Here is a 23,034-nt window from a genome sequence, read left to right on the forward strand (position 1 = left end):
CCATACGGCGGCTTGCTAGAGATGCAAATGCAGGAACCTCCGGGAGCTGCGCTCCATGCAGGACACGTTGGTAATGCACAGAACATCCAACACAATATGCAACAATACAGAGGCTTGCAAGAGATGCAAATACAGGAACCTCAGGGAGCTCAAATCTATGGCGGCAATCCATGCTACCAACAAGTTATCCCTGGAAATATGAACAATCTCAACAACTTCCAACAAGTGGATGTGCAGGAAATGCAGAGAGCTGCGTTCAATGGCGCCAACCAGGGATATGGGCAGAACTTCGAAGCCAATACACAACAATACAACAACTTACCAGAGATGCAAAATCAATACAGCATCACCCCATCCAACATCAATCCATTTAACGGTTTTCAAGGGCTGCAGATGCAAGGACAGCAGAGGGTGATGGTGCCAGTCAACAGTACTAGATCCGGGTACAGTTCCAACCAACGGAATGCTTTCCCAGGTATGCAGATGCAAGGACACCAGACAGCGGTGATGCCAGTTGATACCACAGGATTTGCGCCATACTCCGAGTATAATCTCAACCAACAGGCCGGTTTTCCAGCCACGCAGGTACAAGGACACCAGACAGCGGCGGTTCCAGCTAATTTCACTGGATATGCCCCGAACGAAGCATACAATTTCAACCGAAGGCCCGTATTTGTAGGTATGCAGATGCAAGGACACCAGAGAGCGGCAAACCCAGTTAACAATGCTGGAATTGGAAATGACCCTGCCAACAATGGCGGCCAGTTCAATCCATTCCCAAACACGGCCATGCAACAGCAAGCAACTGCATTGTCGTTTGACAATGACAATGACGCCATTGACGAATTATTGGCAAACCGTCAGCGTGACCAGACCAGCGACTGGCGGCACACGCAAGTCCAAGCACAGACAAATGCATCTCAAGCCAACAACAGTGCGAATTTGCCAGGCTATGGGTATAACGACTTTCACAATGCGCAGACATTTCAACAGCAGCCACTCGCCAACCAGCAGGCCGGGAAGCAGGAGTGGGCTTTTGACAATGGTCGCGAAGTATTGTCGCGTACACAGGGGTTTGGTGACAACATGCTTAACACGTTTGGTGAGCTGCCAGATAATCTGGTCGGCAACAATGACTTTGGCTACCCCAATGTCCGTAACAGCATGGCCCTCGGCTTAGCCGAGGCTGTGTATAACGGTGCGCTGTATGTCGACAATGAAGGTACACTGATTGGTCAGCCATCTAGCCCAGAAGAACCAGACATAACGGCACCAGACGACGGGGAGGAGAATGATGCTGGAGCCATCACAGCCAACAATACCAGGGACCGTCATGCACCCGGACAAGTTCCCCGTCGTCGACGAACTTTGGCAGATGTGCAAAAATCAGATCCATATCCGAGATTCCCCGCAAGCCCGATACCTGATGAGCAAGCAGTGCTCACACTGGGTCCTGGGCTTGCATCAGGGGCTAACCATCTGGCACTGTTCGGACAGGATAACGTTCCAAGAACTATTCAACCAATTATGGTTGAAAGAGGTCGAGAAGGTCGAGCAGCAAATAACGGATATCCTCCGGCAGACACGGTTCTGCCTGCTCGCTTGTCTTTGGAAGAGATCTGTGCCAGATACCCAAACCATGTCTGGGGAAGTCTGCTCCGGATCTTCCTTTCTGAAGGCTGGACAGGCGGACGGATCTGGGAAGCATTGCCAGCGGATGCTCGTCTTGACGCGGCCATGACGCGGCCATGGAATTACATCCAGGCTGCGTGCGGTCGGGAGAACCGAAAGATGCAGGATGAAGACGGGATTCCTCCCACGCCTGTGCAGAGACGACAACGCCGCAATCAGAGCCAGAGTCATGCGCAGGCACAGGCAAATGTGCCCCCTTTGCCAGCACTCGCACCTGGTCCTTCCTCTGCTGCTGGTGCACAGCCATCGTTGCCGCCGGTGACTGGCACTCCAACTCCAGGTACGTCACCTGCACAAACGCCCTCTGTGCCCCTTGCTGTGACAATTATGCAACAGCGTTTGGACATCACTGACATGAACTCGTCACTCGAGCAGATTATGGACGGCGTTGAAGCCTACAGGAGGACAATTTGGGATAACACTCGTACCCGTCTCGAGGTACAAATAGCCACAACATCTCAAAATATGATCTATCACGAAGCCATGCGGGAGCAAGAGCGCAGGGGCACACTATGGAGGCAGGAGATTGCCAACCACTACCAGGGCTTGGTCCCTGGGGAGGATCTCAATCTCCTGCCTCTGCCCCGGCTCATTGTGAGGGTGTGGCGGCTGCTCAACCCGCGTGCTGTCCAGCAGACGGCCGCGAATTATGACAACACGGCCACTTGGAGCGGGTGGTTCGTGTACCGGTCCCTGATGAAACGCTGGGCCGAGGAGAGTGCGGACGAGTTGACCCACGCAAATGAGCTTCAACGCACGCTCTACGGAGAGCAGTGATGGCCTGTGAGGTGGCACAAAGGGCGAAACCGACGGGAAATGAGGAAATGAAGGCATGATGTATCGTCAAGCATAGGCGACATAACTCATTGAGCGGTGGTGACTTAGTGCATTATTTAGCAAGCTGGTACTTCATAGGCAAAAAGCACAGGCAAAGTTGGTCAGCTTGGTATTGAGATAGGCAGGGATACCACAAGAAAGTCATCATGCCAAAATGTGAATCGCATCGTGACAAGGCGTTTTCGTTGTTCAAGCAAGTCTTTGTTCACGTCAAACAGCATGTCTGGAAATATGGCTAAGCATAGGCACCTAGTAACCTCATAACCTTCAGCATCTCTTGAAGATAAAGTTGAAGTAGGCTTTGTCGGCAAAGTTGCCTCCAGTCCGTAGACAGCTTAGTGCATTCCCGGATCAAATATTTGCCGTTCCGGGCCTTGCACCTTCAAGTTCAGTCCGACATGGCCACCACTGGGAGATCAAAGGAGGTTGACCAACATATGAAAGACTCCTGTGGTCCGCTGAGCGATTACTAGTACCCAGAACAACAATGTAGGTTATGCTCATAGAATGGCCTGTGGGAGGTTCTTGTAGCAGTTGATGCATATTTACCTTAGCTTGATACTATAGCTGAGGAATACACCATACTTGAGGCTTCACCAGTAGATGTAGACAAGAAAATCACTGCTTTGAAATTAGGTATCTAATGTTGTATTTGGCAGCTGCTCAAGCCGTTTAGAGCACCATGGCTACCCGTAATATCAGACCTACTACGGCTAGCTTGGTGATCAAGGAGTTGCCGTAAGCATCATGCTGTGAGAGATCGACCTTTCGCCTGTACTATTTAAACCTTCAAGAGTTATGGAAGACACTGGCTATACCTCGCATTGTATAGCTTTACTGAGCGGAGCCCGCTCCATCAAAGAGCAACCCTTACTCAGTACTTAGGGGCACCAACTGGGGACTAGAATTAGGAATGGAAACTCAAATTGTTGCGTATGTTTTACATTCATCAAGTTCATAACCATGACACAACCCAAACTACAATGTGTACACCTCGCCACTTTCCTCAAGAAACATAATTTGGTTGGCCTCTGCCATCGACCTCAAAGCAGCAGTGATTTCATCGTCAGAGAATTCCGGTTCATTCCTCTCGGAAATTCGGTGGTTGACAGCTGCAGAAAGGTCTGCAACAGTTGCCATGTCATTCTGGAAAAGCGAGGTCTGGGTCAGAGAGCCGAGAATCGCACGGAACGAAGCGAGCCGTGGTGGCGAAATGCTTGCGGCAGCTTCTGCTGTGGTGTTTTGTTGGGATTGTGAATCAGCCTGCGTGGACGGCAGCTGGGAACTTGGCATGGAGCTGGCAATGCTCATGCGAGACAGCTGTGACTCTGCTCCTGTCTGCTGCTGCGACGTCCTCTGTGTCCCATCCGACTCATCCGACTCATCAGCTTGGGCAGAGGGTTGTCCATTCACTTGCGTGGAACTTCTTGGATTCGAGTTGCCATGGGCCCGGTGAGACAGCTGACTTCGTGTTTGTGGTTTGATTCCCCTGTTAGCCGATGGCCTTGTGCCGCGATATGGTACGTCATCATCGCTGCTGTTGTCGGATGAATCCTCATCCTCGTCAGAACTGTCCTCGGTGGCATTGCGAGTTTTGCGTCTCTTCTTTCGCCCATCTTCCTTCACAGCCACTTCTCTGAAAAGGGCAAATTTAAGGATTTCCTCTGCTGCAACGGCGTCACTCTCCTCCACACGGCTGGAAAGTCGAGCTTTGGCATGTGCCGTCGATAAACGGATCAGAGTCTCGAGTGTTCTTGCGGTGATCGGACTGGTCCTTCGCTCATTGGCCCTGATCTGTTCATTCCTCAGATTGGAATATGCACTGACGACATATTCGCTGGCTTCCCTCGTCAAGACCGGCTTGCATCTGCTCTTTGCATATTGGATGTATTTTTTGATGAATGGCATGCTGACCGGATGCACTTGCTTCTTTCTGTTTCTGCCGGTGCCGGTGACGGAAAACCCGGAGTGAAGAATAGCATTATACTTCTCATACACCTCCGTAGTCTGGGTGGAGCTCTGTTCCTCTTGTAGACCAACCCCCAGGATCTGGTCGGCTTGTTCCCGGATCGGAGCTCCTTCCTCTGTTCCTGGCTGACGGTATCTGTGCATGTTAAGCACGTGTTCGGAGATCTCCCGATCCCGCTTGTCATCGATGTCATCGGTGACAATGAACAACAAGTCGAAACGCGAAAGGAGCGAGTCGGGCAGAGCGATGTTTTTGTGTGGGTCTTTGTTGCTATCGTATTGGCCGAAAATGGGATTTGCTGCTGCAACAACACTGCATCTTGCATTTAAAGATGTGTGTATACCTGCTTTGGCGATCGTAACAGTCTGTTGTTCCATGACTTCGTGGATTGCGACACGATCAATGTCGCTCATTTTGTCGAATTCATCAATACAGACAACTCCTCGATCTGCGAGAACCATGGCACCGGCCTCGAGGCGTCGCTCTCCGGTCTCTTTATCGGACGTTACTGCAGCTGTGAGACCAACACCTGAGGAGCCTCGACCGGTAGTTGCGATAGCTAGGGGCGCAGTGTTGAGGACAAAGCGCAGAAGCTGAGACTTGGCTGTAGAAGGGTCACCAACCATAAGGACGTTGATGTCACCCCTCAGGTGAGTGCCGTTGGGTAAGTTTTTCTCCATACCGCCAAGCAGCATGAGCAGGATGGCCCTCTTGATATAGTCATGGCCGTATATACTGGGTGCCAATGACTGCGAGAGCAACTCGAAAACGTTGCTCTTCTTCGCCAACTTGTTGATGTTCCTGACATCTTGATCCGTGATTATGGCCTGTGCAATCCCTCCTCCGGATTTCGAAGATAGTAGCACAACGTTGTTCGCCAAAATCAATGTGCGAAAGATGGCCGATCCAGAGCCTGCATTCCTGTTCCCCAAAGACCTGAAAATCCCAACGAGTTGTATCCGGTCGCCGGGCTTAACACGGTCTACCATGTCGTCGTCCATGATGACATCGACGCCACGGGGGAGCTGACCAGCCGGGGCTCTTTCTGGCATTTCTTGTATGCTGATGGTTTGGTGATCGCGGTATGTGCAATACCCGTATTCGGTGATCAACTACATGTAGATTAGCATGATGTCCAAAGTCCCGGCAGGACATAGCCATACCGGATTCCCATCTCCATCTTCCTGTGGATAGACACTGAGACTGGCCGGCGCATTGGCACTCATAGTCTGATCTCTGTATTCACGGTAAAGGAATTTTTGTGTCTTCTCGCTCCAGTGCACACTTTTGACGACCTTTGGCCTGACCAAACTGCACTTGGTCACTATGCCTTCAAGGCACACCATTCTGTTCAGTAGCGAGCTTCCGAGGGTCCTAGGATTGCATGTGTTCTCTCCAAATGAGCCCGAATACGCCACATAGTATAATCTGTCTTCATCTTGTTCGAAAGGTGCACGATTTGGTATTGTGGCAATGACGTTCTTTAATGCCGCATCGAAGGCGGGTGAATAGTCAAATGGCCTGTAGAGAATGCCGTCGGCGAGTTCTCGAGAATGAGTTCGGATGTCGTCGATGCTCACAACCAGCCGCCGCAAGCCACGGTTCAGCATCAACACAATATCCGCACGATAGGATCTTGCCGCCGCATCTGTCGGATCAAGGAATTCCGTAGCAAGGCGGATCCTGTCACGAATCGCTTCATCGCGAAGCTCGTTCGTGGTGAATGCCATGATAGCAAATGACTTTGGCACGGGTTGTTGGGGGGTGTAGAGGATCAATGTTTTACAAGGAGGTTAAGGACACTCGAATTTGGTCAGTAGAACACGGCACGCGTCGCGTCGTTGCCGCGTCGCGCAGCGCGTAAAGTGGCTTGGCGCTGCTGCCGGGTTGATTGGTCACATAGAACAATCTCTCCTCGATGCCTTGAACTCAAGGTTGGCAGGACAATTTCGATACCTCGACACCTGAATTTACGACCACACGTTGTTGCGGTGAGGCTTCGGCTGTGTCAGGCAGTTAGTACTGTCGGTCAGGCTAGAGGCAGCGGATGTTCTTCCTTCTGCCACGTCAGCAAATGTTGCACTTTTTATTGTCTACTTATTTCCGTTCGTGCCCGTGAAATCGTCTGTTGCGCTTGTTCAGCTCACTTAGCTTTCAAAGGCACACCAGCCCTCTGACAGCCCGCTTCTGATATCTTTCTAGGAATCCCGACCTACTGGCACATTAACCATGACTGATATAGGCATTGCTCAAGGACAACGCCGCACACCCCCCTTGCAGACTCGGCAGACACTCCTTCCGTTCAGACCAGTAGCAAACACTTACTTTGACACCTCTGAGCCTCAACAATGTGACAGTGGCTCGGCGAGTGGTATATCCCACCCTGGGAAACCGCCAACCCACCTGCCGACGGAGATCTGGGATCAGATTCTAGGTTCTCTAGGGACATTGGCCCTAAAGACCTTCCGGCTAGTTTGTCGGCAATGGTCCGTAATTGGAACCCCTTATCTCTTCTCAACAGTCTACGTTAACAACTGGTATGATTCCTGGTCACATCTCATTGACATCGCGACTTCTCCCAAGGCGGACCTCGTCCAGCGTCTTGTGTGGAATGCTGTTGTGTTGCCACAAGACTGCCTGGACGCAGACAAGTGGAGTCACAGATATCAAAATCTTCTCCGTGGTCTGCCACATTCAGAGATGCTTCGCTTCTACGGCGCGTTCAAATTTCTTGCTGAACAGCGCTACGGACTGACCGGTTCAATCAAGACACCAGAGATGGTGGAAGCCATGTGGTCTCTTCGCCACTGCCGTGAATTGGTTCTCTCTGACGACTTTGATCTGGAAACAGCTTGCCTCGATGCTCACGTCAGGAGCAAGGTCCAACAGGATTCAAACATCATCTACAAACCTTCCACGTGGAGTCTCAAACCCAGGATGTGGGTGGAGGGTGGCGATACGTTTCCCTTCCATTGCTTGGGGGACGAAATGTCGATGTTCACAGAATGCGCGTCAATCACCAGCATGACTGTGGACCTTTGGGCCTCCCACTGGCAGTTTTTCATCGCAAAAACGATGATACAGGGACAGGGGGCTTATCGGCGTGAATTCAGCCATCCGACAGTGCAGTCTCTCACACTAAGCGTCAAATTCTGTCGAGTGCCATGGTTTAACGAGGAGATTGAGGGACCCAGTGTCATGAATGTGCTTGAAGGTGCTTTTACGGCCGCCGCTTCCCTGCCCAATCTGCACGAGCTTCATGTCGAGCCTGCCTTCGTGGAAGCAGGACCGGGACACATGCAATTCATGCGTGACTTGTGGCTAGGTCCGAGCAACTCGGACGACTCGGCATCGGATGTGGACGATTCGCAGATTCCGGAAGACCCCGACCTTGACGAAAGCTATGACGCTCAGGCGGAGCGCATGCTCATCCAACCGACCACCCTTGCGGCAGATCTCGTGGGGCTTTACGGCCACGTGCATGGTTGCTCGGGAGCAGTGATCAACTCTGTCTATGCCGAACTTTGTCCAAGGCTCACGGAGATGCCCAGCTTGAGGCTGCTTCACCTGCACAATTGCTCACTAAACGCACGATTGTTCCTAGGATGGTTGTGTGCCAGGAGTTGGACATCGCCATCCAAACTCTCAATCCATCTTCGCGGCCCCTGTGTTGTCTATGGTCTTCCTGGACGAGTTTTCCTGCAAGCATTGGAACCCTTGCGTGTCAAGCTATTCTACGACGTACAAAACTTGTTCAGCTGTCCTGTTCTCGCCCAGATACCAAGACCGGCAGAAGAAATAGAACTTTGTACCATCTACCATTGTAGACCGACTGCCGATTTCCCCCATCATCAGTATCGCATCAACTGGGACCCTCGGCAAGATGCTGAGGGACTTGTTGTTCACAATGAGGATATCGCCGCTGTTTCAAGTTTCGAATGGCGCAAGCTACACGACTCAGAAAAACTCCACCATGATGTCCAATTGTCGAATAGCGATGCCATTGAACGCTTGTTGCGCAAACATATCGGCGAAGGGGTAGTCGATAGCGATTATACTTATTGCTTCTGGATGACAGAGTACTCTAGGAGCTTTTCGTGGTCGCCTGGAAGACTCGGTGATATCGCCGACGACGAAGGAATTTGCATTGCTCTTTTCCATCTGACTATCCATTCATATGCCCACATGTGATCCCCGAACTGACTGACAAACACACCACGAGCGACAAGGCCCAGTGTTGGGATACAAGCTCTCAAGTCCCCTAGATCCTTGCTGAGGGTCAGGCTCAACTCCGGGAGTTTGGATGGAACGTAACTGACCGATGTGCAGTTGATTTAGCATGTTCCATCTGCGCGACATGCAACGACCTGTGGAGAAAACTGCCCTCCAACGATGCCCCTACATCTTCAAACCAGCACGCAGCACGCTGAGTTCCGCGACACAGATGTTCTCTATTTGTCGGTGCCCAACTTGAAAGCTCTCTCTCTCTCTTTAGATCTTGTGGAATTCGAGGGTCGTTGAGTGCATATTTCCTGGCTGGCTATTATCTAATCGAGCTCGATCATCAACATTTGTTCTATTTTGGACGACAACGCAGACGAAAAGGAGCCCCAACGAGAAGATCAGTGGGATGAGGAAGAAGAAAGTCTTTTGCGATGGAAAGGAATTCAAGCTGAGCAATGAGCACAACGGAGGCTCCCAAGGCTGCCCAGACGACCAGAGGAAGGTCCAGCGAAGGATCAATAATGAGGCTGCCAAGTACCTGCAATAGACTATCATATACGGACTGCGCATGTATTAGAATGAGGACTTCATTGTTCGTTTGCTGTGGCTTTGACATTGCAAGGCACACGCACACGCGAGGTGGGACAGAGCCGATAGTACTAGGTAGTATTTACGTGCATCGTGGCTAGTTGGAACGATTCTGACCATCCCTATTGAGAGCGAATTCGCGGATCTCTCAGCCTTGTACTACATTGTACAACCATTGTATACGTGGCAGTGTGATCTGTTGTCTACACACCCATCCAGTCGTTACTTGAACCACTACTAAGGCAAGGATGGCGAAGGATCAATGAAGCTGTGGTCCAGCCGAGGATAAGGTACATACCTAACAACAAATACCGTAACCGGGGCTTCCGGTGGAACAAAAGCGCGACAGCCGAAGCTGAGGTCAATGCTTACCTACAACACGATTGCCGAGATCGGATGCCGAATAATAAAATGCAGTAATGCGTATAGCTACCTACAACACGACTACACTACCACCACTCCCACTCACCAAGACGGATAGTCCTGCTCATGTCAGACTGCGCAGCAGAGCACAGGAGTGCGAGTGATTATCTCAAATATGTTCAAGCCTCCCCACACTCCCCGGCAACAAAGTCCCGCTCTCTTTGCCCTTCGATCCATTCCCCGAGCATCTCCTTTCGGACCTCCGCCGGATTGATGGCCCTAATGCTACAAGGGAGTCATAACTGGCCATTCCGTATGGCTGGCTGGCTTCGAATGGGTCCCACGACGGAGGTGTACCGCTTTGCACTTGCTTCATGAACCGAACGCGAATGTCCTCACATTGGAACCCTCCCCAATTCACTGTTACCAAAAGGGTATTGACATTCCGGATTCATCTCCTACTTCCTCTTGCTTAGACCTAGGACGACCTGTTGCCCTCCCCTCTTGTCGCGGGGTATATCGTTCGAGGCAGATTTCCATTGAAGAGACAGTCACACGAGACATCAAACAAACTAGATCAATCCCATAGCAACTGCGGGCAAAGCCTGCAACCAACGCCGATATGGGATCTCAGGAAAATGCGTACGTCGAACCCTCCTCTACCGGTAGATATGACCTTAGCTGACCTCCGGAACAGTAGTTATACCACGTCCTTCGCATTCTTTGAGGCTGTCTGGGAGGTTCGTCGCTGTCGCAGATACTTCGAACAACACGCAGCCAACTAAGTCGATTTGCAGGCCGGCATTACCCATGTCTTCGTCAACTTGGGTTCAGACCATCCCTCGATCATCGAAGCGATTGTCAAAGGACAAAATGAGAAGCAGGGGAACTTCCCACGGATAATTACCTGTCCAAACGAGGTATGCGAACACAAGATACTGGCGGAAGTGTCGGGGCGCAATGCTGAAACACGTCTTTACAGATGGTTGCCCTCTCAATGGCGGACGGCATGGCGAGATTGACCAACAAACCTCAATGCGTGATCGTGCATGTTGATGTCGGTACGCAAGGTCTAGCTGCGGCGGTGCACAACGCCTCGTGCGGACGAGCGCCGGTTCTCATCTTCGCCGGACTGTCTCCCTACACGATTGATGGCGAGTATCGAGGGTCAAGAACTGAATACATCCACTGGATCCAAGACGTTCCGGACCAGAAGCAGATCGTCGCTCAATATTGTCGATATACTGGCGAGATCAAGGGCGGCCGCAATGTCAAGCAGATGGTCAACCGCGCTTTGCAGTTTGCAACCAGTGACCCACAGGGACCGGTGTATCTGTGCGGTGCAAGAGAACCTATGGAAGAGGAAATTGAGCCGTATCACCTAAATCAAGAGGTGTGGAAAGCTGTCACACTCGGCGCCTTGCCGGAGGATGGGGTCAAGATGATTGCCGAAGAGCTCGTCAAGGCCAATGAGCCTCTGCTGATCGTGGGTTACACCGGTCGTAATACGGATTCTGTGGCCGCGGCGATTGCTTTGGCAAATACAGTGCCTGGACTTCGAGTTCTCGATACCGGTGGTTGTGATATGTGTTTCCCGACCGACCATCCGGCAGCCTTGGGCTTGAGATTTGGCTCCGACCCCGCCATCACCACAGCGGATTTCATCCTTGTGGTTGACTGTGACGTGCCGTGGATCCCGACGCAATGCAAGCCTCGCGAGGACGCCAGGATCGTCCACATCGACGTGGACCCTCTGAAGCAGCAGATGCCAGTCTTCTACATTCCAGCATATGCTCGGTTCAAGGCGGACTCGGCGACAGCATTTACGCAGATCACGGATTATCTTACGACTAAGCCCCAACTGGTTTCCGCTCTGTCGGATGCCGCCCATGCCAAAGCCCGCCAGAAGAGACAAGAAGCGTACGAGGCACGATGGAACTCATTCAAAGAGCTGGCAAAACTTCCCGCCGACCCCAAGAACAGTTCCATCAACCCTCATGTTCTGGGTGGCCAAATCCGAGCCAACGTGCCCGCAGACACCATTTTCGCCATTGAAGCCGTGACTCTGACCACCTTTATCGCCGACCAGATTGCTCCCGTGCTGCCGAAATCATGGATCAACTGTGGCGGTGGCGGTCTCGGTTGGTCTGGCGGTGGCGCACTGGGAATCAAGCTAGCCTCGGACTTTGAACATCGAGACATTGAAGGAGGCGACAAGACTGGCACCAACAAGGGCAAGTTCGTCTGCCAGATCGTCGGTGACGGAACATTCATGTTCTCTGTCCCCGGCTCTGTATACTGGATCGCGCAACGGTACAATATCCCCATCTTGACCATTGTCCTCAACAACAAAGGCTGGAACGCCCCGCGCCGGTCCATGCTCCTGGTCCACCCGCACGGCGAAGGCAGCAAAGTCGACAACAAGGCGTTGAACATCAGCTTTGAGCCCACACCCGACTATGCCGGCATCGCCAAGGCCGCCACGGGTGGTCATGCCTGGGCTGGATCCGTGAGCACGGTGGCCGAATTGCTCGAGCTGTTGCCCCAGGCCGTCACTGCCGTCCAGGAGGGCCGATGTGCCGTGCTGGAAGTCAAGCTCGGCGAAGAACCCAAGACGACCACGCAGAAGGGAGAGGTCAGTAAAGCCGAGGTGGGTGCTACGAGCGGTTAGAGTATGAAACGCAATCATACCCTCATCCATACACGTACACGGTACACGGTACACAGTAACAATAAAAAATTGACAATAATGCCAATAGCGGCAAGAACAACAACTTGAACAAAGACGAATGATTCCTACCTAACCTACTGATCTCGATCCGGTTGGTCTGTTTTGCTGATGTCTTTGCCACGATGTCTTCTTTGTAAATATGTGCTACAGTACGTCAACGCCTAGGCATCTGGAGAAGAAGAAGTCCCGTCCTCGAGCATCCTACCTACCCTACCGACTTATTTACTGCCTGTGTGAATGGTATCAACCAGATGGCTCAAGAGTGCCACTGGCAGTGGCAGTCTTGATTGAGCCTACGGGTATTACTAAAGTAAGAGTACAACGTCCATCCACCCTTTTTCGGATACCTTGAGTGAAAACATTACATTTCTATGATTCTATCCATGCCAGTGCATCTAATCTATTCGCAAGCCTGCCTACCGATATTTACCCCCAAGGATCACCTACCTACTAGTACATACATACCCCAGGTCCACGTAAATACTATCCATGGGCATGATACAGGACAGGTACTTGATGTGTCCACGAGACTCACAATGGCTAGAAAGAACTACCTATCTAGCAGGTACCCGCCTACCTAAGGTCCTACCTAAGGTAGGTAAACAAAGAACCTGGCAGGCCCTGCCATACTATAATGCCAGCGGAAACTTACGTGTACTAAACTCTTTCTCCTTGCGCCAGTGAGTGCGCCAGATATAAAGTATCGACCTACCTTACGATTCCGCAATATCCGATTTTTACATCATCATGTGCCAGTACCATTTGAGAATCATGGCGGGCTGGCCTTCAAGTGTCTTGTCATTATGACGATGATGCTGCCGATGCCGCCGATGCCATGAGAAGTGCTGAAGGACTTGACTCTACAGTACATTGACCTCATTTCCCTAGCTGACTTTAGCAGCCGTCCCCTCGTACCTTAGGTAGTGTCGAGGTAGGACTGGACGACCATCCGATGATCTCTACAAAGGGAATAGGATCACGAAACCAAAGACACCGAAAGTTGACCTTGATCGACTGCAACCAGTACATTCACTAGATTACCTACTAGTAATTGCCTGTCTGGTAACAGTAGTCTCGTGTATGCTGTTCTCGAACCCCATACCTACTACTGATGATACCACCATACTCTTGGTAACAGGAACACGAATTGTGCAACTATTTCCGGGCGCCCAATAGGTCCGAACATCGATCACATGCAATGATCCATCTACACCCTCTGTCACCCTTGCCAATGCACAATATCTCCATGCTTTCTGTGTACTGATGTCTCAGCTCTTAAAAGACGGAGCCCTTGCGTTCGGCTTGCTCCACAATCTCCTTGTTGAGCACACCACCTTCGCTACCCATATGCTCGGCAAATGTCTTGGTGGGTCTCCACTTGGCAGAGGTGCGAGGAGTGGTCTCTTCCATCATCTTATCAACCTGTTCAAGTGACAGACCCTTGGTCTCTGGGACAAGGAAGTACGAGTAGACAAACGCGGCAGTACAGAGACCGCCCCAAATGAAGAACACCGAGGAGCGAAGGTTGCCGTGGTCTTCACCAACCATGTAAGGCGTGATGACAGCGATGATCTATTGTACCAATGTCAGCAGAAAATCCCTTGCCGTAGCTAATGCTATCGATGGGCCGGCTTACCGTATTCCATAGCCAGTTGGAGGCAGTAGATAGGCCAACTCCACGGGAGCGGATCGGAAGAGGGAAGATCTCGCCAATCAGGATCCAGGCACCAGGACCCCAAGTGGAGGCAAAGAAGAAGATAAAGATCGCAATGAATGCGATCTGGGCATTGACGGCCGGGATGTTATTGGCTCGGCTCTCGCCCGCAGCGTTCAAATGAGTCTTGTTGAAACCGACCGTCACGCCGATGATGGCGACCAGGAACTGACAAATCAACATGCCCAAAGCTCCAAAGATCAAAAGCGGGCGACGACCGAATCTCTCAACCGTGTAGAACGAGATCGGGGTGGAGCAGACATTGACGAGGGTGAAGATCAAGGAGATCAAGAAGGTATTCTTAATTGCACCGGTTGATTGCAGAAAAGGGGTCGAGTAGTAGAAGATGAAGTTCACACCAGTCCTAGTGTGCTCTGTCAGTCACGGAACGAGTATTCTGCAGTAGGAGCGAGACTTACCATTGTTGCATCATCTGAAGGGAAGTTCCGAGGATGGTACGACGAAGGTTAGATTGTTGGTTCCAAAGACCGCCCTTGAAGCAATTTGCCCAACTGGAGAACCAGCCAGTGCTAGGGATCATCGCCCGTTCATATTCATCGTTGGCAATGACCTCGGCAAGTTCCACTTGGATGTATTCCGAGTCTGCGGGCTGGCCACGGAGACGAGACAGAGAGTTGATAGCTTTCTGGATATGGCCTCGCTTGACGAAGTACCGAGGGGAATCGGGTAGGAACAACAGTCCTCCGCCCAGGATCATGGCCCAGATAAACTGGATTGCAATAGGAATGCGGTAGGCGCCTGTGTTGGTACGGTCCTCGGTGCCGTAGGTAACGCAGGAAGCCAAGAGCAGACCGATGGTGATGCAGAATTGGTAGCCCGCAACGAGAGCGCCTCGCACCTTTCGGGGACACTGTAGGTAGTACCTTGTTAGTGGGCTGAAACAGTCGGGGCGCAGTTGACGCGATTTGATAGAGGCAAGGCAGCTGGAATCGCAGAAAGGTGCATAGACTTACGATCTCGCTCATGTAGAGGATGACAACAGCACTTTCAAAGCCCACGCCGAAACCTGCGACCAATCGACCGGCAACAATGACACCGAGCCCGTGGCCAGGACCTGTACCCATTTGAATGACAACACCAGCTGCATAGATGATACATCCCATGATGACAGTCCATTTCCTTCCGATCATATCGGCCACATCGCCGGCAATAATGGCACCGAAGAAAGTTCCGCAGGAGAGAATAGAGACGATCAGAGACTGGTGAGACGACTTGAGCGCGGTGGCATCAGGGCCCTCGATAACGTGGATGAATTCCTTGCAGCCATTGACACCGTTGATGTAACCTGAATCGTAGCCAAAGAAGATACCACCGAAGGATGCGAAAGCACAGATGAGGTAGGCCTTCCAGGTGACTGGAGCCTCGATGCGGTTAACATCGGTGGTGGTAGAGAGGGTTCGCACTTCGCCCGGCATGTTGGGCGACTGAGTAACGCGTTCAATGCCTCACAGGGCTGGAGGATGGTCGGACCAAGAAATGAAGGAGCAAGAGACACTTCAATTGTCTGCCAGTGTGAGGACAGAGACGAAGAGAAGCCAGCTCGCGGGAGGCCGAGGAGGGAGGAAGGCGGGATTCTTAAAGCAGACGACCGGAGCTTGGGACAACAAAGAGAGTTTGGGAGTGAAAGGACAACCGAGCAGCAGCTGTCACTGGTGCTGCTACTGGCACGGTGCCTGCGATGGATGGATGACACGCTGCGAGGGACTGGCCACCACGACCGACTCGACCTGACGACGGCAGCGTTCTGCTATACCAGGTGATCTCAAAAATTCCCAATCCGACAAGGGCTCCGCGCCCGTGATTGGGCTCGCGTTGTGACATGGCATTCACCTACAATTTCGGCCGACATTCACTGCCTGGCTAGACATACTCACCACCGCCGGTTGCCCCTCTCAATGGATGGAATTCCTTCCTCGAGGTCTCGCGACCACAAGCCACCGACGGGGCCCACGAGTCACAAGCTGCGATGTGGGTTTTCGCAGGGTGTCATCGACTACAACTTACAAACTTGGGGATCTGGCCTCTGGGGACAAGACAGGGATGTGAGGTTGCCTCCATTAATTGGTGGCCGTCAAAAGGATGTGCCAGTGTGTGTGATGCGCGCAAGTCGTCGAACGGTGACGATTCGCAGGCCACCGAAACACCCCCGGGGGAAGGCTAACAATGCCATTCTCAGCTTCGGAGCAACTGAACCACTGCAAATCCTCGGTCAAGCTGGGCGTCTATCGACTGTCGCATTCCTCATCAGGCTCTTCCTCACAACAAGCAAAATCAATTTTCCACTACTGAGCACCAAGCCTCGACCGACTTCAGCCCGCTCCGAGCTATCCCCCGCAGTCAGGAAATGGACCCCGACGCCACAGTCGCAGCCAGCCAGGCTCTAGCAAGATTGACAGGTCCGGTTTGGCTTTCAGGACTAGTCAAGCTCGCTGTGGACCTCGACGCCTGTTGCGAGCACTAATATCATCATCCCAGACGACTGACTTTTCCCTTCTCCTAGTCTCCCTCCGGGGCCCTCGCAGGGCACAGTTGCAAGCACGCTTGCTCGGAGCGTTGAGGTTACCTCTAATCCTACCGGACCCATCCCTCGATAACCCTGACCACGTCTATCCTTTTACCGATGTTACAGCACCCTACATTGGTACCAAGACTAGAACGATGCCTCCCCAATTGGGCGCCTAACCAATAATGGAGATTTCCTGCTACATGGAGGAACCTCCCGCAGCCATGACGTTGGATCGAAAGGGATGCAGAGATGGTGGAGTGACACTTACAGAAGCCAACCTCGATCTGAGCTGACCTTAGCTGTCTTCTGCTGATCATGACTGCATTTCCAAGAGCCAAGTACGGAGCGGTGGTACAGGATCCGAGAGGGGGAAGCGGCTGAGCTGTATGACCGCTCAGGATCGCTAAGTCATCGTACATTGGCTTTGATCAGAGGCGTTCGGCTTGATCCAATGGCAGTGGCAACCCACTCGCTTTGACTTTCGACCAGAAGCAAGGAAGAAAGCTCAAAAGAGATGAGTATATTTCCCAGGACCGCCTGATACCCACCAAATTACTGGCAGGCCGCCCCCACCCCGCAGCCGACTCCTAATCCGGCGCATCGCCGGCACAACTGACCCTGGGGCTTTTCGGGGGCTCCACACACTGGCATTTCAGTTCGAGAAGTGACAGACGTTCTGTATACGTATTCTGCGGAGTGGCCGCATCGAATGCACAATCAGCTCTCCCGCTGATGATACCTATGGGCGCGGCGTGAGCGAGACCCGTCCCCATGGGGCCAGGGACAGCAAAGATCTCAATTCGCTACGAGGTCGCAAGATACCCCATCTCCTACCTTAGGCTGTGAGGGTTGCAGCGTGGCGCATCTTGAGCGCCTATAAGCTGACGAAACAGGCCTGAAAAATCAGAATGGCAGAGTAACATCGCGAGAACATCACAGACAGGCGACATCGACCACGTTCGACAAATAGGCTGCCGGCGCGCCCACTTTGTGAGCTTTAGTGAGATCTCAAGCGGCCGCTTACGACCATTGTACTCTGGTAACACGCCGCTGGGGTCCCCGTGGACCCTCCATATTTCCCTTCTGTACACGGAGAACTTGTTGTGAGTGGAGCGTGAACCAGGTCACTCGCTAGTCTCCATTTTTTTCTCTCTCTGTCAAATTATCAGTCAAGTGCGGCTCCCCCCCGTGCCGGCCTCTCTTTTCTAGAAGCCTTCGAAGAAGCATCTGCACACAAGGTCGTGCATAACGACAACGGACACCCCGTGCTACCTTATGTGCCTTGCCGCCGTCAGCTTACAATGTTGGATCTGGGGAAGGCCGCAATGGCCCAGCAAAACCCAGCCGAAGAATACTTTGAGGATCCTACCAACAGGCAGGTCGACTGCATGGGAAAGAAGAACTCGATCCTACGAGACTCGATTATCCGTTGAACCCCTTCCCTTGCGATCTCTTGTCCGGGCTCCATCACGATCTATCACGACTACTGTAGTCCAGGTCGAGAGGCTACCCACCTTCAGGGAGATGCGTGTATGAGCCCACCGCCAACTACTAGCGTGTATACGCTTGCAGGTCGCCAACTGCTACACCGGAAGTTTTCTTTTATGAACGATTCCCTCCGCTGCTGCCTTAGTCCCCAGCCATGTGCTATGCAGGTAACTAACGCAGGGTGCCTGGCACCCACCGCATCTCCCAGGAGGGATATTTTGACTAGAAAGAACTTCTTGCGCAATGCACATCCTGCTTGCATGAAAAAACAACCAGTGTTACTACCTACAGGTAGGTAAGGTAGTCGCTCTAAGCCCATGTGCCTCTCGGCTGGGCATCTGTTTCAGACAGGAGTTGGGGAACCGGGCAGATTTCCTTCCCTTATTCCGCTGCCTCCATTTCCTGGAAACTGTATAGCGGCGCGACACGGTGCGACACAGTACGCGGTGGAATTGTATGTCGTGACGGCACTTGGCCTGCCCCAACTTGATGCTACCCATTCCTTTTCTCCCTCATCTCGAGCAACAATGGCATATCGAGACGGTGTCACCGCTCGGGATTCCTCTTTTGCCGACACGAACCAGGCGTTTCCGGTGCGGTCCTTTCGATGAATAGCGATGAAATCATTTTGATGTCCGTACATCGTCCGTCCAGAGATGTTTAATAAGCTTGTCTTCAGTCTGGACTTGCACACGGCCTCTGCCTCCCACCACGGCGTCTACCGGTCTTCACAGACGGGCGAGATCTGGTTGGTGGCATTTTCAACCTCATCATTCGGCTAGGTTTCCTTGCTGTACAGTTTCAGAATCGAACCTTTTTGTGCCTTGGGACATGTTCCGCCGTAGGACACTGAGAAAATCCCCCCTGTTGGGAGAATCCACATCCACCCCTATTTCGGTAGACTCGGCATTCTTCACTTTGTCTCAACTCCGGGCGATATCTTTGTGAAAGTCTTCAAGAGAACTATACCCTCCGTACCAGCAATTTTCGATAACCCTCCCAAACTGGACATTTACAGTCGGCTTCAGGTCGTTGGAAGTGGGCCAGCGGCCTTTCTCGTCGAAATCGTAGTTGAAGACGTCCTAGGTAGAGATGGAGTAAAGAACACAACCGAGCCCAAGAAGATCCCTGTTCAACACCTCTTTAGGGCAAACATCCCGCATCTTCTCGGTCAGGGGATATAGGATGCCTTGGGTAAAGTCGCAGATCTTTGGCATTCCGTGGTGCATGAGCACATTGTCGGTCTTGATGTCCTGTATAGCGACGTTGCGGGAATAAATGTAGAGGAGAGTGTCGGCTATGTGTCTCATCATTTGGGAACGAATCGTCTGGTCCGGCTTCGGTCTGTTGTGGATGAAATCGGTCAGGTCGCCATCACTGGCACATACCAGCTGGATCGATCCGCTGGTCTCATCGTATCCACGGTATCCAATGACTCCGTCGTGGTCGCCTAGGCGCTCATAGATCTTCCTCTCATTATCAACAAGCCCACGGAAGATATCCCAGCTGTCATCGTACCCAACAAAACCCTTTGGTCGCTTGATAACGAATTCGCGGTCGAGTGTGACGTAGAGATGGGCGGCAAACCCGTGACTTAGGTATCTTGTCCCTGGAGGTGGGTGAACAACAATCATATCTTGAGAATCGGCAGAATCCATTTTCAATATGGTCGGTCCGGACCACACGTGCGAGAGAAGAGGTGGTGATAAATGACAAAGTGCACTCGCTCAACGAAGGCCAAGATATCGAATTAGTCCTAGGTAGTCAGTGCCACACTTGTAGCTTCAGCTAAAGGGGTCCGAGATACATCTTGGAAGCCGAGTATTTGTGTTGCCAGGGTTACGATGTTTGTCATAACAGAAGGCCCGGACCGTCATTTCGAGGGCCAAATCCTGTCACACAGTCGACCAAATAGTCGTCCGCGTAGGAGCAAAGCGGTAGAAGAAAGAGTCGAGGGCGACGAGTTTCCGGGAATTAAATATATGCCCTGAACTGTGCTTTATCCCTTACCCATTCTCGTTCAGGAACGGGGAGCGAGGCTAAGGAGGCCGCTTTACTCGGGCACGTGACGGATACCCGGCCGAGCACGGGGGAGCGCGCCCAAGCACTAGACGAGCTGTAAGGAGCTTGTCTAAATGCCCGTTCTTAGAAGCTACAGTAGCTTCACAAGCAGACCGAGGAATGTTTGTCTACAGACGCCTTCCACCAAAAACCAAATGATGAAGTAAACGTACAGTCCGAAAGCTTTTCGCGCAGGGTTGTACCACTGTTATTATCTGTGCCAATTTTGTGTAAATCCTCTTTTCTCCATCAGTCGATACGATAAATACCAAGTGGTGTTATGCCGGCAAAACTTCAACTCTCTGATAAGCAAGTTTCTTATTCGGATGTGAAGGACGACGAATCGAACGTATTGCATAAACTCGCGGCGTGGGATCGACGGTGCAAATTCTTTAATCAGCTATATCGAAATCGGACCGTTATCCATACAATCACCGCGCATCATCTTGGATTGAATGTCCAACTATGCAAGATAGCAGAGCCAGAAGAGTGGATTTACGGCAGCTTCAATCTATGCATTCCGGTCTCCATCTCCAACTGGAAGGGACAACCAACGAAAAGGGTTATTATTCGATTTCCACTACCGTATAAGGTGGGCGGCCCAGAAAATGCGGACGAAAAGCTTCGTTGCGAAGCTGGCACCTACATCTGGCTTCAGCAAAACTGTCCATCCGTCCCGATTCCTCGCTTATATGGGTTCGGACTCTCGACAGGTCAGAGGGTAAGAGGAATACGATCATAATCAGGTTTCATAAACTTGCTACCCTCACGTTAGTTTACCGCCATCGAGCACCTACCTCTCCATCTCCGGCTCGCACACCATTTCTATCGCCGACTGCTTAACTGGCTGAAATTCCCCGTCCCGTCGAGATACATTCGCCATGGAGGAGCAAGCTTTGACTCCTTGGGCTCCGGCTATCTTCTGATCGATTATATAGAAAAAACTGAGGGACAAATGCTGTCATGCACATGGAACGAGAGGTATCAAGAGAAAGGGCTGCGCAGGAATCTCTTTCAAAGCCTGTCCCGGATCCTGTTGAACATCGCTCAAGTGCCACTTCCGCGCATTGGTTCCTTCACCGTGGACAATAACGGATTCTTACATTTGGCTAACAGGCCACTGTCGCTGGTAATCCATCAGCTGGAGAATGAGCAGATCCCAGTGGATATTCCTCGTCATCTAACCTACACTTCCGTGGACTCTTATGTGATAGATACGCTGAATTGTTTACACGATAGTCGGTTACGCCATCAGCCAAACGGCGTTAGTGACACTGGAGACTGCATCTACCAGATGTCGGCTTTGGCCGCCATGAAAGCTACCTCATCACTCTTTCTACGACGTGACCTCCGCTACGGACCTTTTGTTTTCAGCCTGACCGACCTACATCAGAGTAACATTTTTGTTGACGAAAACTGGAATATTACATGTCTAATTGATCTTGAATGGGCTTTCTCCTGTCCTGTTGAGATGATCCACCCTCCCCGCTGGCTAGCGAATCAGGCAATCGACCAGATGGACGAGAAGATATACGACCCCGTTCGTCGCGAGTTCCTAGATGTTTTGGAGGAAACCGAGCAGGAGCTTTCCATTCAACCTCGAGACAGACTTTCCGTTGTCATGAAACAAGCATGGGAGATGGGGACTTTCTGGTACACTTTGGCTCTTCGCAGTCCAATGGGACTTGTTCGAGTGTTCTACGACCACATCCAGCCGATACTCGCTAACGGGCACGAAGAGAACGATGAGTTTTACACAATTATGATGGAATATTGGACCATCGAGACGAGTACATTCATTAATAAGAAACTAGGAGATAAGGAGGACTATGATAGGCAGCTCCGCCAGGCATTTGAGGACAAACTGGAACATCCCCGTTGAGGTACTTTCATTCTCCTGTTTGCACTTGCGAATGATGTTGGTCCTGAGTAGTTCCTTCTTCCCTTGCCGCTTCTCCAGCCTTCCGAGCCGCCTTATCGAGGGACTCCAGCCCCTTCTGATTTCTCTTTGCTTTAGCGGCATCCGAAGACGAAGAAAGTTGGTTCATGGCTTCAAACGGGACCCTGACACCGATGTTTGCCTCTTCAGGATTGCTCGCCAGCTTTCAAAAGAAACCAGCTCTTGATTTTCCACGGTCCAGAATTTTCAGACTTGGATTCTGATGAGACGAGATCCAGAAAAAAAGGGACGCAAATAAGATGCGAGAGATTACGGCACCTCAGCTCGAATGGCATCCTTTCCTGGGCGCTTTCTTTCCCACCCTCGACATGGGCAGCTGGAATCATGGCGAACGATATTTTCAATTGCCTTATCGACGACATTGAACCGCATAACAACATCACTTGGCCTCCTGCGATCAAAACTAAGCCACAAGAACTCTGGAAGCACAAAGTACTCCAGAGTTCACCGGGGTACGCTGAATTTATCGAAGAATGAGAAGTCTCGTTACTCGATGAGCTCCATACTGATTGTTGAGTAGGCGTCAGTAATCCATCGAACATCACCGATGATGAAATCGAGGAGGTACAAGCGCCGCTACAGGCCCCAGGCACGGAATTCGGGACCATCGGATATAAGAACTGCTCTTGCCAACCTCCCTGGATACCACTGGGCTCTTTCAGCAAGTCTCTCCAGTGCCCTAAATCTACATCTGCTCGATTCAGCACACCTGGCTGCATCTCGAGCATCTCGTTTCCGAAAGAGAACTCTTACCATTCTCTACCTCCTTTGACCCTTACTTCATCATGTCAGGAAATCCCACAGACTCTCCCAGGAATCGGTCTACCCCCCAATCAAGGGACAAATCCTTCCCTAGAAAGCAATAGCGAAAAGCCAAAGG

General features: G+C 51.6%; 9 protein-coding genes across 9 annotated transcripts; 3 read left to right on the top strand and 6 right to left on the bottom strand.

Annotated features, from left to right (window-relative positions):
* Nucleotides 1–11: 11 nt before the first annotated feature.
* HMPREF1120_08767 (uncharacterized protein) lies at nucleotides 12–2,769 on the bottom strand. The gene has a single exon (XM_009163036.1). It carries the CDS (start codon nucleotides 837–839, stop codon nucleotides 381–383), a length of 459 nt encoding a protein of 152 aa, XP_009161284.1. The 5' UTR covers nucleotides 840–2,769; the 3' UTR covers nucleotides 12–380.
* A 499-nt stretch (nucleotides 2,770–3,268) lies between these two features.
* HMPREF1120_08768 (minichromosome maintenance protein 3) lies at nucleotides 3,269–6,271 on the bottom strand. Its single transcript, XM_009163037.1, has 2 exons — nucleotides 5,662–6,271; nucleotides 3,269–5,610 (listed from the first exon to the last, which is right to left on the bottom strand). Exons 1-2 carry the CDS (start codon nucleotides 6,226–6,228, stop codon nucleotides 3,508–3,510), a joined length of 2,670 nt encoding a protein of 889 aa, XP_009161285.1. The 5' UTR covers nucleotides 6,229–6,271; the 3' UTR covers nucleotides 3,269–3,507.
* Nucleotides 6,272–6,727: 456 nt separating this feature from the next.
* On the top strand, nucleotides 6,728–8,689 carry HMPREF1120_08769 (uncharacterized protein; the record flags this gene model as incomplete). The annotated part of the gene is made up of 1 exon (XM_009163038.1): nucleotides 6,728–8,689. The coding sequence occupies one exon, from the start codon at nucleotides 6,728–6,730 to the stop codon at nucleotides 8,687–8,689; it is 1,962 nt and encodes a 653-aa protein (XP_009161286.1).
* Nucleotides 8,036–9,349, bottom strand: HMPREF1120_08770 (uncharacterized protein). Its single transcript, XM_009163039.1, has 2 exons — nucleotides 8,818–9,349; nucleotides 8,036–8,766 (listed from the first exon to the last, which is right to left on the bottom strand). The coding sequence occupies exon 1, from the start codon at nucleotides 9,290–9,292 to the stop codon at nucleotides 8,990–8,992; it is 303 nt and encodes a 100-aa protein (XP_009161287.1). The 5' UTR covers nucleotides 9,293–9,349; the 3' UTR covers nucleotides 8,036–8,766; nucleotides 8,818–8,989.
* Nucleotides 9,350–10,295: 946 nt separating this feature from the next.
* HMPREF1120_08771 (thiamine pyrophosphate enzyme) lies at nucleotides 10,296–12,344 on the top strand (the record flags this gene model as incomplete). The annotated part of the gene is made up of 4 exons (XM_009163040.1): nucleotides 10,296–10,315; nucleotides 10,371–10,413; nucleotides 10,471–10,593; nucleotides 10,656–12,344. The coding sequence occupies 4 exons, from the start codon at nucleotides 10,296–10,298 to the stop codon at nucleotides 12,342–12,344; spliced, it is 1,875 nt and encodes a 624-aa protein (XP_009161288.1).
* Nucleotides 12,345–13,246: 902 nt separating this feature from the next.
* HMPREF1120_08772 (MFS transporter, SP family, sugar:H+ symporter) lies at nucleotides 13,247–16,128 on the bottom strand. The gene is made up of 4 exons (XM_009163041.1): nucleotides 15,093–16,128; nucleotides 14,538–14,989; nucleotides 14,041–14,482; nucleotides 13,247–13,976 (listed from the first exon to the last, which is right to left on the bottom strand). The coding sequence occupies exons 1-4, from the start codon at nucleotides 15,552–15,554 to the stop codon at nucleotides 13,680–13,682; spliced, it is 1,653 nt and encodes a 550-aa protein (XP_009161289.1). The 5' UTR covers nucleotides 15,555–16,128; the 3' UTR covers nucleotides 13,247–13,679.
* A 2,261-nt stretch (nucleotides 16,129–18,389) lies between these two features.
* Nucleotides 18,390–20,131, bottom strand: HMPREF1120_08773 (uncharacterized protein). The gene has a single exon (XM_009163042.1). It carries the CDS (start codon nucleotides 19,789–19,791, stop codon nucleotides 19,216–19,218), a length of 576 nt encoding a protein of 191 aa, XP_009161290.1. The 5' UTR covers nucleotides 19,792–20,131; the 3' UTR covers nucleotides 18,390–19,215.
* A 671-nt stretch (nucleotides 20,132–20,802) lies between these two features.
* Nucleotides 20,803–22,076, top strand: HMPREF1120_08774 (uncharacterized protein; the record flags this gene model as incomplete). Its single annotated transcript, XM_009163043.1, has 2 exons — nucleotides 20,803–20,907; nucleotides 20,970–22,076. 2 exons carry the CDS (start codon nucleotides 20,803–20,805, stop codon nucleotides 22,074–22,076), a joined length of 1,212 nt encoding a protein of 403 aa, XP_009161291.1.
* Nucleotides 21,977–22,918, bottom strand: HMPREF1120_08775 (uncharacterized protein). The gene has a single exon (XM_009163044.1). It carries the CDS (start codon nucleotides 22,880–22,882, stop codon nucleotides 22,280–22,282), a length of 603 nt encoding a protein of 200 aa, XP_009161292.1. The 5' UTR covers nucleotides 22,883–22,918; the 3' UTR covers nucleotides 21,977–22,279.
* Between the last annotated feature and the right edge of the window lie 116 nt (nucleotides 22,919–23,034).

The sequence above is a fragment of the Exophiala dermatitidis genome, assembly GCF_000230625.1.
Source record: "Exophiala dermatitidis NIH/UT8656 unplaced genomic scaffold supercont1.8, whole genome shotgun sequence".
In the NCBI taxonomy this organism is placed as follows: domain Eukaryota; kingdom Fungi; phylum Ascomycota; class Eurotiomycetes; order Chaetothyriales; family Herpotrichiellaceae; genus Exophiala; species Exophiala dermatitidis.